The sequence below is a fragment of the Pituophis catenifer genome, unplaced genomic scaffold (assembly GCF_029215685.1).
Source record: "Pituophis catenifer annectens isolate HBS135680 unplaced genomic scaffold, rPitCat1.0.hap2 SCAF_9, whole genome shotgun sequence".
NCBI classification, from domain to species: domain Eukaryota; kingdom Metazoa; phylum Chordata; class Lepidosauria; order Squamata; family Colubridae; genus Pituophis; species Pituophis catenifer.
This window is the reverse complement of record NW_027256889.1, coordinates 8,496,357-8,510,036: the sequence shown is the minus strand read 5'-3', so window position 1 is coordinate 8,510,036 and position 13,680 is coordinate 8,496,357. Positions and strand designations below refer to the sequence as shown.

General features: G+C 42.3%; 2 protein-coding genes across 2 annotated transcripts; one reads left to right on the top strand and one right to left on the bottom strand.

The window, feature by feature from the left end:
- The first annotated feature begins 1,095 nt into the window (after positions 1-1,095).
- On the top strand, positions 1,096-2,043 carry LOC139321345 (G-protein coupled receptor 42-like). The gene has a single exon (XM_070950015.1). It carries the CDS (start codon positions 1,096-1,098, stop codon positions 2,041-2,043), a length of 948 nt encoding a protein of 315 aa, XP_070806116.1.
- A 10,098-nt stretch (positions 2,044-12,141) lies between these two features.
- Positions 12,142-13,185, bottom strand: LOC139321198 (free fatty acid receptor 2-like). Its single transcript, XM_070949849.1, has one exon. The coding sequence runs from the start codon at positions 13,183-13,185 to the stop codon at positions 12,142-12,144; it is 1,044 nt and encodes a 347-aa protein (XP_070805950.1).
- Positions 13,186-13,680: the final 495 nt, after the last annotated feature.

Below are 13,680 nucleotides of genomic sequence, written 5' to 3'. Positions count from 1 at the left end.
AATCAAAAGTGTCCGTTTTTTGAACATCGTTGCAAAATACCATCATGTAACTGCAGGACATGGCAAATGGCCATATATGTGACTGTGTTGGCAAGCAATGAAAAAAGTGGTCACATGACCAGTAGGTGGGGTTTGCTTCCGGGTCATAAGTCCCCTTTTTAAGTTAGATTGTAACTACTCCCTGTAACTATCTGTACTTTCATCCAAAATATTGTGCCTGTATAACACGGTGGCTCAGTGGCTAAGACGCTGAGCTTGTCGGTTGAAAGGTTGGCAGTTCAGCGGTTTGAATCCCTAGTGCCACGTAACAGGGTGAGCTCCCGTTCCTAGTCCCAGCTTCTGCCAACCTAGCAGTTCGAAAGCACATAAAAATGCAAGTAGAAAAATAGGGACCACCTTTGGTGGGAAGGTAACAGCGTTCCATGCACCTTTGGCATTTAGTCATGCCGGCCACATGACCACGGAGACATCTTCGGACAACGTTGGCTCTTCGGCTTTGAAACGGAGATGAGTACCACCCCCTAGAGTCAGGAACGAATAGCATATATGTGCGAGGGGAACATTTACCTTTACCTTTATATGCTATGATCTTAATTCGGGGAGAATCATACAATATGATGAAAAAAAAAAACCCCACCACCCATTAATGTGTAAGGTTTTAGATATTAGAGAATTCCAGTATCTGATGTCTGATTCCTCATTTCCAGGAGTGCAGCAATGGCCCAGCTTTTAAGAGATTCGGACGTCTTTCGTCATCACTTGTTCCGTCTTTCGGTTCCTCGGATTACCTAGGCATACTGAGAAGCCCAGTGGGCCATGAGAAGCTTCGTATGACTTTCTGAGGTTTATGGCTTTATTGCCCTGGCTCACAGCCACTTTCACTGAACAAATTTTCACGGTCCATTTCACCAAAGAGCTGCCTTGTTCCATGCTTCTTGCATCTGCTCTTGCTCACTCACTCACTCACACACCCAACTATTTAACAGCTAAGCAGCCTGAGACCTTCTCAGCACTCCTGATGCTGTTTGAAAATAGACGGGAGAAATAAGTAGACAAGCAAAGCTTTGCTCTTTCCCGCTCATTGATGCTGATAGAATGCCAGTCTGGGAGATCATTTCTTTGGTGGTCTACGGGGCAACCATCCTCTTGGGATTGCCCTCCAATATCCTGGCCCTTTACATCTTCTACTGCCGTGCCAGGGTTCGCTTAACCCCCAACCTCATCTACATGATCAACCTTTGCCTTTCCGACTTGGTCTTCCTCCTTTTCCTACCTCTTAAGATGCTGGAAAAAGGAAAGACGGACTGGATGATGCCAGGCTTCCTATGTCCTCTTTACAATCTGATTCATTTTGGCACAATTTACACCAGCTCCTGTTTCCTAACGGCTGTGAGCGCAGGGCGATTTTTGGGAGCCGTTTATCCCCTCCATTATCAAGCTTACAAAAAGCCTTGTTATTCCTGCCTGGTTTCCGTGGGCATCTGGAGCTTGGTAGGGTTCCACGGTGTCCTCCTCTTTGCTCTCGAGACCTCCAGGGACACCAAATCCAGCCTTTTCGCCGGGAACAGCTCTTCCTGCTACCGCAACTTCAGTGAAGACCAACTAGCTTTACTGGTCCCCGTGCGGCTGGAACTCTCTGTCGTCTTGTTCTTTCTCCCCTTGTTAATCACAACTTTTTGTTACGCTGGATGTATCCGTGTCCTGGTTGGATCACATCTCCATCTGCGGAAGAAACGCCGTGCGGTACGGGTGGCCGTGGCCACTTTGTCTGTTTTTGTCGTCTGTTTTGGCCCTTATAACATATCCCATGTTGTAGGCTTCATCAATGGGGAGGATGTTTGGTGGCGCACGGTGGCCCTACTTCCAACTGCGTGCAATGCTTTTCTGGACCCCCTCATCTTCTACTTCCTCTCCTCTGCCATGGATGATGGGATTGTTCAAGTTTGGCGCTCACTGAGAGACAAATATAGCTCCATCCGGATGAAGATTGTCTTGGCTCATGGAAAAGCAAAGACTCAACAGGGAGACAGGGGTGTTGCCTGAATTCTTCATTTTCCGTGATATCTTCTGTCCTGTGGTCTCTAACAAATGGGATTAGACCATCATACTTTAACCATTCAGGGAAGGAGTTGGTCTTCTCAGCATTTTCACGAGGAAGAACAAATGGGAGCTGTGCTGTGCATGGAGCATATAGGCTGCCTGGCCAAATGACAAGCTAACTAATTTATACAGGTGAGGGACCAACTAAAGAAATGTTGTCTTAGGTCTGTACCTTTTTTTATTCTCAGTGCCTTTACCTGGCACCGAGAAGACAGCAATTGAATTTGATGGGTCTAAGTGAGGGATCTGCCCAGTGGTAAAATCCAAATTTTTTAACTACCGCTTCTGTGGGCGTGGTGTATCTTGGTGGGCATGGTGTATCTTGGTGGGCATGGCTTGCTGGGCATGGCAGGGGAAGGATGCTGCAAACTTCTCATTCCCTCCCCACTCTTGGGGGATGGATATTGCAAAATCTCCATTCTCACCCCACTCTGGGGCCAGCTAGACGTGGTATTTGCTGGTTCACCGAACTACTCAAAATTTCCGCTGCCGGTTCTCCAGAACCTGTCAGAACCTGCTGGATTTCACCCCTGGATCTGCCCCACCCAAGTGGAAACCGGTCTTGCAAAGCTTTCGATGAGGTTAATAGCAGAAACTGTGGAGAAGTGAGAAGATTCAACAGCAACCTCCTGTTCACATTTTTGGAATTAGAGTGGAAAGATGAATTGGACAACAGACTTGGTGTAAACAATCCAGAAGAGTTATACATTCTGAGATCTTTTATTTTCTCTGGGAAATGGTCTGCAGAAACTGAGCTCACCACTTGAGTGTAGGCATGCATTTCTCAAGGGCTAAGCAGCTCACAGCTTTGAATGTGATCAAATGCATGTTATCTGCGCCAGTAGGGCACAAATAATTGTTTATTTAAAATATACTGAGGGAAAAAAACTGACAGAGGGTCCTTAACTTTTATATTTTCTTAATATGTCTTATGTAAATGAAGATTTTGTCCCTTTTTGAGTAGGGAAGTTGTCTCTTGTATGCTCTTTTAGTACCTTGGAAATAATATTTCAGGTTCTTCCTTACAGCCAGTGGCTGTTAACAGCAAAAAAAACAAAAACAAAACAAAAAAACAGAGGGATGAATAGAATCTTTCTTTTCCCCTCTTTCTTAGACGCCTTCTTCCTAATATTTGGTGATGGAGGCAACCCTCCCTTTCTGTATAGCTGGGTTTATGTAGAGGAAAAACAGGGAGACCTTTCAACTCATTCCTTCTCAGTTTAAGCTATCTCAGAATTATGGGGAAAAACAGAAGGGGAAACTCTGTGTCCTTCACCTTGAGTCCCCAAATGAAAGGAGAGACAGGCAACTAATCAATCATAAAACAATAGTATGGAGCATTCAGTGCACTCGTGCAGATGTTTGCGCAGACATGAACTTTCCCACACAAAAGATTCTCCTTTTTGAAAATGGATGCCCAGCTTGCTGTTAATGAGTGAGGTTGCAAAAAGGATTGCAATGTGGTCCAGGGGAGCTCAATGTTTTCTCTCTTGCAGCCTTAGCTGCATCAGTATCACAGAAGAAAGGGAACCAGATGTCTTCTGCTCACAGATATCTTCTACTCCCTTGATTCCACTCTCAAACTGCTGTTGTATTATGAGTTACCTTGTGGTAAAATGGGCAATCTATAAATTTAATAGATGACACACACACAGAGGATACAGACAGATGATAGACAGATAGATGATAGACAAATATATAGATGATAGATTTTATATCTATCTTTGATTTTATATCTAGATTTTATATCTATGATAGTAGATAGATAGATAGATAGATAGATAGATAGATAGATAGATAGATAGATGATAGGTAGGTAGATACATAGATGATAGCTAGCTAGATGATGATAGATAGATGATAGATAGATAGATAGATAGATAGATAGATAGATAAATAGCTAGATTGATGATAGGTAGGTAGATAGGTAGGTAGATACATAGATGATAGCTAGATTGATGATGATAGATAGATAGATAGATAGATAGATAGATAGATAGGTAGGTAGATAATAGATAGGTAGATAGGTAGATAAATAGATACATAGATGATAGATACATAGATGAAAGATAGATAGATAGATAGATAGATAGATAGATAGATAGATAGATGATAGATAGGTAGATAGGCAAATGATAGATAGGTAGGTAGGTAGGTAGATAGGTAGGTAGGTAGATACATAGATGATAGCTAGATAGATGATGATAGATAGATAGATAGATGATAGATAGATAGGTAGATAGGTAGATAAATAGATACATAGAAGATAGATACATAGATGATAGCTAGATAGATGATAATAGATAGATAGATAGATAGATAGATAGATAGATAGATAGATAGATAGATAGATAGGTAGGTAGATAAATAGATACATAGATGATAGATACATAGATGATAGATAGATAGATAGATAGATAGATAGATAGATAGATAGATAGATACCTGCACAGTTAGTTAGTTAGTTGGTCGGTTGGTTGGATGGATGGATAGATGTTCCTCTCCCCGCCATCATTCATCCAGCATCGGCCTTTTTGTATCTTAAGATCACACATTGTAGAACGAAGGAAGATCACAGCTTTTTTCTGCATGACACCCCTTCCCTCTTTTGAAGAACATGTCCGTATCAGCCTACAGTAATTTCCCCCCCTCAAGGATAGGCCTTCAACATTGTCCTCGACTATCCATTCATCTAGCAACCATTCAAAGTTATAACAGCACTGGGGGAAAAAAATGACTTACAAACAGTATCTACACTTACGACTGTTGCAGCATCTCCAGGGTTACATCATCAAAATTTGGGTGCTTGGCAACGGGTATGTATTTATGACTGTTCTCATGGGATTGCCGTTTGTAACCTTCCCAGCCAGGTTCTGACAAGGAAAGTCAGTGGGGCAATCGTGCTTAACAACTGAACGATTCGTTTAACAAATGCAGTGATTCACTTAACAACTGTGGCAAAAAATGTCATAAAATTGGGTGTGACTCATTTAATAACCTTTTTGTGTAACGATGGAAATTCTGGTCCTATTGCAGTTGTAGGTAGGGGATTACATGTATGTAAAACAGATTTTTTTTTTCTGGACTAGAAAGATTTCTCAAACTTTCTTTTTTTCTTGGCATATTCTAGTCCAGTGCTCTGGTGTTCAGGTTGAAGGGGTACATGATGCTTCACACTTTCATTTCAAACAAATATTTTAGACTGACAATTTATTTAAATCTGCTGTGACTGTTCCAGTAATGGAAATGCTTCTATATTTATAATGAGGGTTCATGTTAGTCCAGATACCAATGAAACTAAAGCAGGTGTTAATTATGATTATAATATTATTATATTATATTGGGGCCAGTTTGGTTTTACATTCACAGATTAGACCTTAGATTTATGAAATTAAATCTATTTGGGGCCAAGACTAAAGTGTGTACATATAATTTATTAAGAGGGCTGCTTTATAAAAGTCAACATTGAGCAATCTCTCGCCAACCTAATTTGCTGACTTTATGGATATCTTTCTTGGTCACAACATGGAAGTGGTTTGTCATTGTCTCTCTGCCGGGTTTTTTCCCCCCTAAAATTTCCCAAGATATTATTTATTTATTATTTATTTATTAGTTCAATTTATATGTCGCCTTATTCTCTTCAAATTTGAATTATTTAGAGAGCCGCATCCAAGATCTGATTCTGCTTGAGTCAAGCATGAAAGATCAGGTTCACATGCAAAGGTCCAGTTAATCTTGGGATTTATTGCTAATCACACCTATGAACAAGAATCTTCTTAACTAATAATTAGCACCTGCTTGGGGTTAAGGATGAATAGAATTCAAAGGAGGTTGGACTTAGTTTGCTTGTGGCTACGTAGAGTTTCTAGGCCCATGATGGCGAACCTATGGCATGCGTGCCACAGCTGGCACACGGAGCCATATTGGTGGGCACACAAGCGTTGCCCTAGCTCAGCTCCATCATGCATGCGTGCACTGGCCAGCTGATTTTTGAGCCTTCTGGGCCCACCGGAAGTCAACAAATGGGCTGTTTCCAGCCTCCGGAGGGTCTCCGGGGGGGTGGGGAAGGCTGTTTCCACCCTCCCCAGGCTCCTAGAAAGCCTCTGGAGACTGGGGAGGGCAAAAAACGGGCCTACCAGGCCCACCAGGCCATCACATGCTAATAGCGGGGGGAGCATGGGGGCTCACGTGCGCATGCGTATGGGGGCAGGGTGCATAGAATTATGAATGTGGGCACACGCGTGTGCGACCACCCCACACTCCCTCAGCTTTTGGCACGCAATGGCAAAAAGGTTAGCCATCACTGTTCTAGGCTGATCCAGTGGTGGGATTCAAATAATTTAACAACCAGTTCTCTCCCTAATGACTGGCTGGGTGGGCGTGGCCATGGTGGCCATGGCCAGGGGTGTGTGACAGACAGCACTTAGCCTTCTGCACCCCCCTAGGAGCAAAAATGGGCCATGGGAGACTCCCCTCCCGTGCCCCGTTTTGGGCCTAGTAGGCCTCCCTACAGCCTCCTGGGAGTGAAAATGGGCCACGGTGGGGTGGGGTAGCGTGCCGTGCCCCATTTTGGGCCTAGAAGGCCTCCCTGCACTTGGGAGCCAAAATGGGGCACGTGAGGACCCGGGAGGGGAGGGGCAGGGTGGAGCCAACCAGCAATTTAATTACCGGTTCTCTCAAACCAGTCTGAACCAGCTGAATCCCACCACATCCCTCTTTTAACTGTTCCACTAGGTTCTGCCATCCTTTTACAGCTTAGCTTTTAAAATATTGACTTGAAAAAGCCATAAAATAGGTACAGCTTTCTCCAAAGCCCATTCTTCCATCGATAAATCTTTAGACCAAGCCTAAACGGAGACCTTCACCACACAATATTTTCCTAAATAAAGATATCTCTCCTTTATCTCATTTTTTCCCCTATTTTTGTGGCTTTTTAAGACAATATTTTAAAAGCTAAGCAGAGTCAGATCTGCTTAATATTTGGATGAGATTTTGGCCCCACTTCAATTTTAGCTATTCTGTTAGAAGATTAAAATTCAATAAATGTATTTCATGACAATAAATAATAGAGTGAAACAATAGAAGTAAACTGTATCCTTTCACAAATCAGCTCTTTCTATTAGATAATGATCTGTCCAAATACTTGGATTTTTTTTAAAAAAAATAATGATCATTATTCTTCCACCTTTGATTTTTCTTCCTCCTAACGTGGTAAGTAAAGGTACGTCAGAATTAAACCTGGGTCTTAATATCTAGATGCAATAGATTAGGAGACCAAACTAGAAAACAAGGAACTCCCATCATGACCATTAACCATACTGTCCGGGTTTGATGTGAATTGGAGTCCAACAGTGTTTGCATTTCTTGGAATAGCCCCATCATACAGCTGGAGCAATGCCATATCAACCATCACATTCTAGTGACTTTCCTGAGAATGTGAATTCCTTTTCTTGGTTTCAACTGCTTCCTCATTTGGTCAAAAACTTGGGTGACTAGAGATTCCTTTTTTTTTTTTTTTTTGGCTAGTCCTATTTCTTAACTATGTCTGACAGTACATGGACGTGTTTGGGGTTGGGTGGAAGAAGCATTGGATTGATTTTTTAAAAAAAATTAATTACCATATGAAATTTCTTTCTTTCTTTCTTTCTTTCTTTCTTTCTTTCTTTCTTTCTTTCTTTCTTTCTTTCTTTCTTTCTTTCTTCTTTTTCTTTCTTTCTTTCTTTCTTTTCTTTCTTTCTCTCTCTCTCTTTTCTTTCTTTCTTTCCTTCCTTCCTATCTCTCTCCCTCCCTCTTTCTTTTTTCTTTCTTTCTTTCTTTCTTTCTTTCTTTCTTTCTTTCTTTCTTTCTTTCTTTCTTTCCTTCCTTCCTTCCTCCCTTCCTTCCTTTCTTTCTCTCTCTTACTCTTTCTTTCTTTCTTTCTTTCTTTCTTTCTTTCTTTCTTTCTTTCTTTCTTTCTTTCTTTCTTTCTTTCTTTCTTTCTTTCTTTCTTTCTTTCCTCCCTCCCTCTTTCTTTCTTTCCTTCTTTCTTTCTTTCCTTCCTTCCTTCCTTCCTTCCTTCCTTCCTTCCTTCCTTCCTTCCTTCCTCCCTCTCTCTCCCTCCCTCTTTCTTTCTTTTCTTTCTTTCACTCTCTCTCTTTCTTTCTCTCTTCTTTCTTTCTTTCTTTCTTTCTTTCTTTCTTTCTTTCTTTCTTTCTTTCTTTCTCTTTCCTTCCTTCCTTCCTTCCTTCCTTCCTTCCTTCCTTCCTTCCTTCCTCCCTCTCTCTCTCCCTCCCTCTTTTCTTTCTTTCTTTCTTTCTTTCTTTCTTTCTTTCTTTCTTTCTTTCTTTCTTTCTTTCTTTCTTTCTTTCTTTTCCTTCCTTCCTTCCTTCCTTCCTTCCTTCCTTCCTTCCTTCCTTCCTTCCTTCCTTCCTTCCTTCCTTCCTTCCTTCCATCCTCCCTCCCTCCCTCTCTCTCTCTCTTTCTTTCTTTCTTTCCATATCATCAAATTCCATGCTATCTTTGACAGTTCACAATGAACCACATACCGTTAATACCTTCTGTTTGTTTCAAGAAGGGATTAGCTAAAGGAAGTTGATTTTTTTTTTTTGGCCCCGTAAGATTGAAAAGTCTGTTACATAGCATTTTTTCTTTCTTGTCCCGTTCCCTCTGTCATTGTCAGAACATGGCTAGTTGAAAAGCTATTAGGCATACTAGTAATCTGTTCATTACCCTGGGTTTAACAGTCTCCTCAAATTCTCGGGAAGTCACCTTCCTGAGTATTATATGAATAGAGGGTCAGCAATATCAGGCTGGGTGGAATAGTAATCTATATGGCAAGTCAGATAGTATTAAAAAAGCCAACAAAATAAAAAATCTTTTCTTTGAGTTTTATCTAGCTTGAGCTAATATTACATCAGTTCTCAAGAGCGTTCTAGATTTTTGGCATTCTGTATTTGCCTTACTTTAAACCTTGCTCCTTTACATCAAGAGCCCCACTATGATAGATTGAGAAATTACAGGAACAGTTTTCACAAAAACCACATGTATTTCCTTTTCAGGACATCTTCCCTTGTTGTCTGCAGCATATAAGCCACTCAATGCAGTTTCACAATGTTTTATTTGGGTTTCTGAACAATCATAACAAGAGTATGGGGATAGGTTTTGGATAGATATCAAACAAATCTGGCCTATTTCAGAAAAGTGCTGATCTGGAACATTAAGCAGGACTTGAAAAGAAGACCTTTGGATACATGTCTATGCTAGCTATCATTACCCAAACTCTCATGGTCAGTATCTCTCGATTAGGTCCTAGTGGCCATTCCTTACGTTGCTGAAAGTGTGGTTTACCAATTGAGAAAGAGGATATTGTTATGCAAACAACCAGCTGCAAGCTTCCCCATTGTGCGTGGGGAAGACTTAGAAAGATAATTCAGAAAGTCTCCAGAGATAAATTGTTTCAAAACCAAAAACACTTCAGTTGCTACAGAGAGAAGAAACCTGTAAGAATCATGCTTGGGAAAAAAAAAATTGATGGAAGAAGTTGCCCAAAAGCCAAAAATCACCGCTTCTCTCCAAGTTTGGTTTCTATGCTCCATCAATACCACGACACGAATTGGCATCGTCACCAAATAAGGATGGGGTATCTGCCGTGAGTTTCTTTAAGTATCCACCAATCACAAGACAGAAACACTGCCTTGCACTTCCTGCTGCCCCCACAATGGCCAGAGTCATCAGCCTAGATCAAGGTGTCACTTTCATATTTGCTTCAGGAGGCCTTTGTGTATGGGAGTGGGGTGGGAAACCTGCTTAAAACCAGGGGTGGGATGCCGGGGGTTCGGGAGAACCTCTAGCTAAGATTCTGTGCAGTTCGGACAACCCCCAAATCCCACTCCTGACTGGCCCCACCCCACCCACCCCGCCCCTCCCAGGAGTCCCCATGGGGCCCATTTTGGATGCAGGTAAGTGCAGAGTGTACATGGAAGCTTGGGGAGGGTGAAAAATGGGCCTACCGGAAGTTCGGGAAGGCCAGAAACGGGCTTGTTTCCGGCCTCCAGAGGGCCTCCGGAGTCTGTGGAGGCTGTTTTCACCCTCCCGGAGGCTCAAAAAAAGTTTCCAGAGCCCAGGGAGGGCAAAAACGCCCCCCCCCCCGTGGTGCAGGAGGCCGACTATGCCACACCCACCATGGCTACGCCCATCCAGCAACTGGGCAGAGAACCCCTTGCTAAAGTTTTTGAAGCCCACCCCTGCTTAAAACCATGATAAATAGGACAGCCAAACGGGAACAAGTGGCAGGTACATGATGTATAGGATATGCTTGCCAAAACCCATCCCTGAAAGTAATCCCAGAGTCAAAACATTGGTTTTCAGTAAGAACGAACACAGCCGCTAAGAAAAATAACCGAATCATTTATTTCAGCATAGAAAAATACACATTTGAGGCCTAAAGCTTTTGTATACAGGCAGCTACTTCAACAGTAATCACTCAGAAAAGCACAAAGATCTTTCTTTCCCTATGGTGTCAGGCGGATGGCTTCTTCTGAATCTCTGCAGGTTTTATCTACCACAATCTAGTTGCATACAAATGTCCCACCAAAACCAACAAGGTGAAATACGGTGTGTTGGTTCCAGAATGATATATGTGAATGTTGCAATTGATGCTTCTCACAAAACTGAAAATTGTATTCAGGAGATTCAAAGTAATCTCACATCAGTGTTCATTTCAGGCTCTGCTAAAAAAACAAACAAACAAAAAACCCAAAAGTAGATCTAGGCTAGTGAATCTTCTAGGGAGACGTGACCTTCTGGAGATGTTGTGTTCTGCTAGCAGAATGGTCCTACTGTCTCATTCCCTCCCTATCTTATCCCTCCCTATCTTACTCCAAGATTTAAAAGTTGGGATAGCTGCTTCTAAGACCAAAGCAGTGGTGGAATTCAATTTTTTTTACTACTGGTTCTGTGGGCGTGGCTTGGTGGGCATGGTGTGGCTTGGTGGGCATGGCAGGGGAAGGATACTGCAAAATCCCCATTCCCCACTCAGGGGTGAAGAATTTTTGGTGGGTGGGGGTGTGTCTGGGGATTGTCATGTGTGTTGGGCTTGGTCTCTGGGTGTTATGTGAATTTTCTTGTATGGGTATACTATGTATATATGTACAATGACAATGAACTTTATATATTCCCTCTCCACTCCTTGGAGAAGGATATTGCAAAATCTCCATTCCCACCCCACTCTGGGGCCAGCCAGAGATGGTATTTGCTGGTTCTCCGAACAACTCAAAATTTCCACTACTGGTTCTCCAGAACCTGTCAGAACCTGCTGAATAGCACCTCTGGGCCAAAGAACTAAATAGCTGAACAGAAATATAATTAACCCTTGAGTTTGAGAGGAGCTTACCCAAACAATTCCTTCAAATGAAGATATCATATTGGACAAATGTTTTTAAGAGATACTGATCCATCACAAGTTTTGTGGCTGTCAGAGGAGTGGAGTTGCAGCTATCAAGTGCTAAAAGAAAAGAATGATCTAACTGGTCTTGGGCTATGAACAGAACCAGCTCATTATGACAAAAAAAGCACCTAGTGAAATTTCTTTAAGGAGATGGGCTGCTTTGAGAAAATAATTACTGTGTTATTAATGTGTACCCTTGTATCCATTCAGCTGATGGTGGCAAAAATCTGTCACAGTGACCCAGCTGGTTATCCATATGTATTATTGTTTACTTGTGACAAAGTCTCAAATATTCATGAAGTCTGGAGTCTTTGGCCAAAAAAGCGAACATGGAATTCTCTGCAAGTCTTGAAAGTCTGAGAACTATAAGCAGATGTCATCTTTTCTTTGGTAATAGTCAAAATAACTCAAAGTTGCTACAAGCAAGTCAGGAGCAGCAGGCAAGTTTTCCAAACATGATTTGATTGTTAAGTGTTGTCACTCAAAATGAAATTTCTGCAGGCATTATTTCAAATTTCACACTCGCTTGGATATATTTGGTGGTGTGATCATGTTTAGCTTAGGTGTTCTTGGGAGTCAGAAGTTTCTGCTCTGTATAATGAGACTTTTCTGAGTGATCACTCGTCTAATGTCATAGATGGTTCCAGAGTTGCAAAAGGGGTGGGGGTACTAGATCCTGCCAGTATGCTGGGGAGGTTTCCAAGAGATAACTCGCCAGCTTGTCCTTTTTTGTCATTGTCCCTATAAGACTTGCAGCAACATGGACAGCAGGGTGATGCATGATTCCGGAACTTCTTGCAGATGCCAATCCAACATTCTGTAAATGTCCTCCGGATGGTGGAGGAAGAGAAGAAGAAAATGACAGGATCCAACACTGTATTGAGGGAAGTCAGGCAGAACGTCTCTGTTCTCCAGGGGGGACTTTTTTTCATTACAAAGCCCACAACGTGGGAGATATTGTAGGGAGCAAAGGCCAGAGTGAAATTGAGCAAGGTAGCCACAGCTAAGCCCATGGCCCTTTGCCTCTTCTGAGGCTTAATGTTTGGCATGGCATTTAAGATGCGGATCACGTTAGCATAGCAGGAAACAGTGACAAGGAAAGGAAGTAAGAAGAGGACAAAGAAGAGCTCCAGGCGGAAAGGGAGGACAATCTCACTCTGTTTGGGGGAGAAGTCATGGTAGCAAGTGACATTGGATGTATGACTCCACGAAGTTCCAGGGAGGTAGTGAACAATGAAGACAATGCAGCCACAGTGGGAACAAGCCAAAAACCAGAAGAAAAGGCTGGCAATTCTTGCGTAGGTTGGTCTACGGTTCAACTTGTGCTTGACAGGGTAGGCAATACACAGGTAGCGCTCGATGCTGACTCCCATGAGGAACAGGAGGCTGATATAAATGCTGCTGTAGAAGAAGAAGTTTGCCAGTGGGCAAAGAATGGAAGGAAGAGGCCATGTGAAACGTTGGGCAACTTCTGCCATCTTGAAGGGCAAAAAGAACAGAAGGAAAAGGTCAGAAATAGTCAAATTGAGCAACAGGATATCTATGGGGACCGGCTTGCGACGTACTTTCCTCAGAAAGGAGTAGCAGGCCAGAAGGTTGCAAGGCAGACCAATGACGAAGGCAATGATATAGATAGTAAGGACCACGGTTTTGTTCTCCATCTTCTCAGATTCTGTAAAGGAATTTGACATAATCAGATTTTAAAAAAAAACTCAACAAAAGTGTTTCTTATTCCTCAAGGCTGAAGGATAATTTTCTGTCTCTGGGGATAGTCTCAATTGGCCCTTTGGGGAAAGGATGAATCGGTTTCCTCATTGGTCCTAAAAAAGATTTTCCAATGCTCTAGTGATGCTCAGATCTTTTATTTATTTATTTATTTATTGTTTGTTTGTTTGCTCATCAAACATGTACAAGATAGCAGGTATAGGTATAAACATAAACAAACACCAGTGGTAGTATTCAGCCGGTTCTATCCGGTTCGGATGAACCAACAGCAGCGGCTGCGGGAGGCTCCTCCCACCTGCCCAGACATCATCACGTCTTGTTTTTGACACTCTGTGCTTGCACCCGCTCACATTTGCAAACCGGTAGTGAAGGTAAGTGAATGCCACTCCTGAAACAAACATAAACAAAGGAAGTAAGTACATATAAATGGG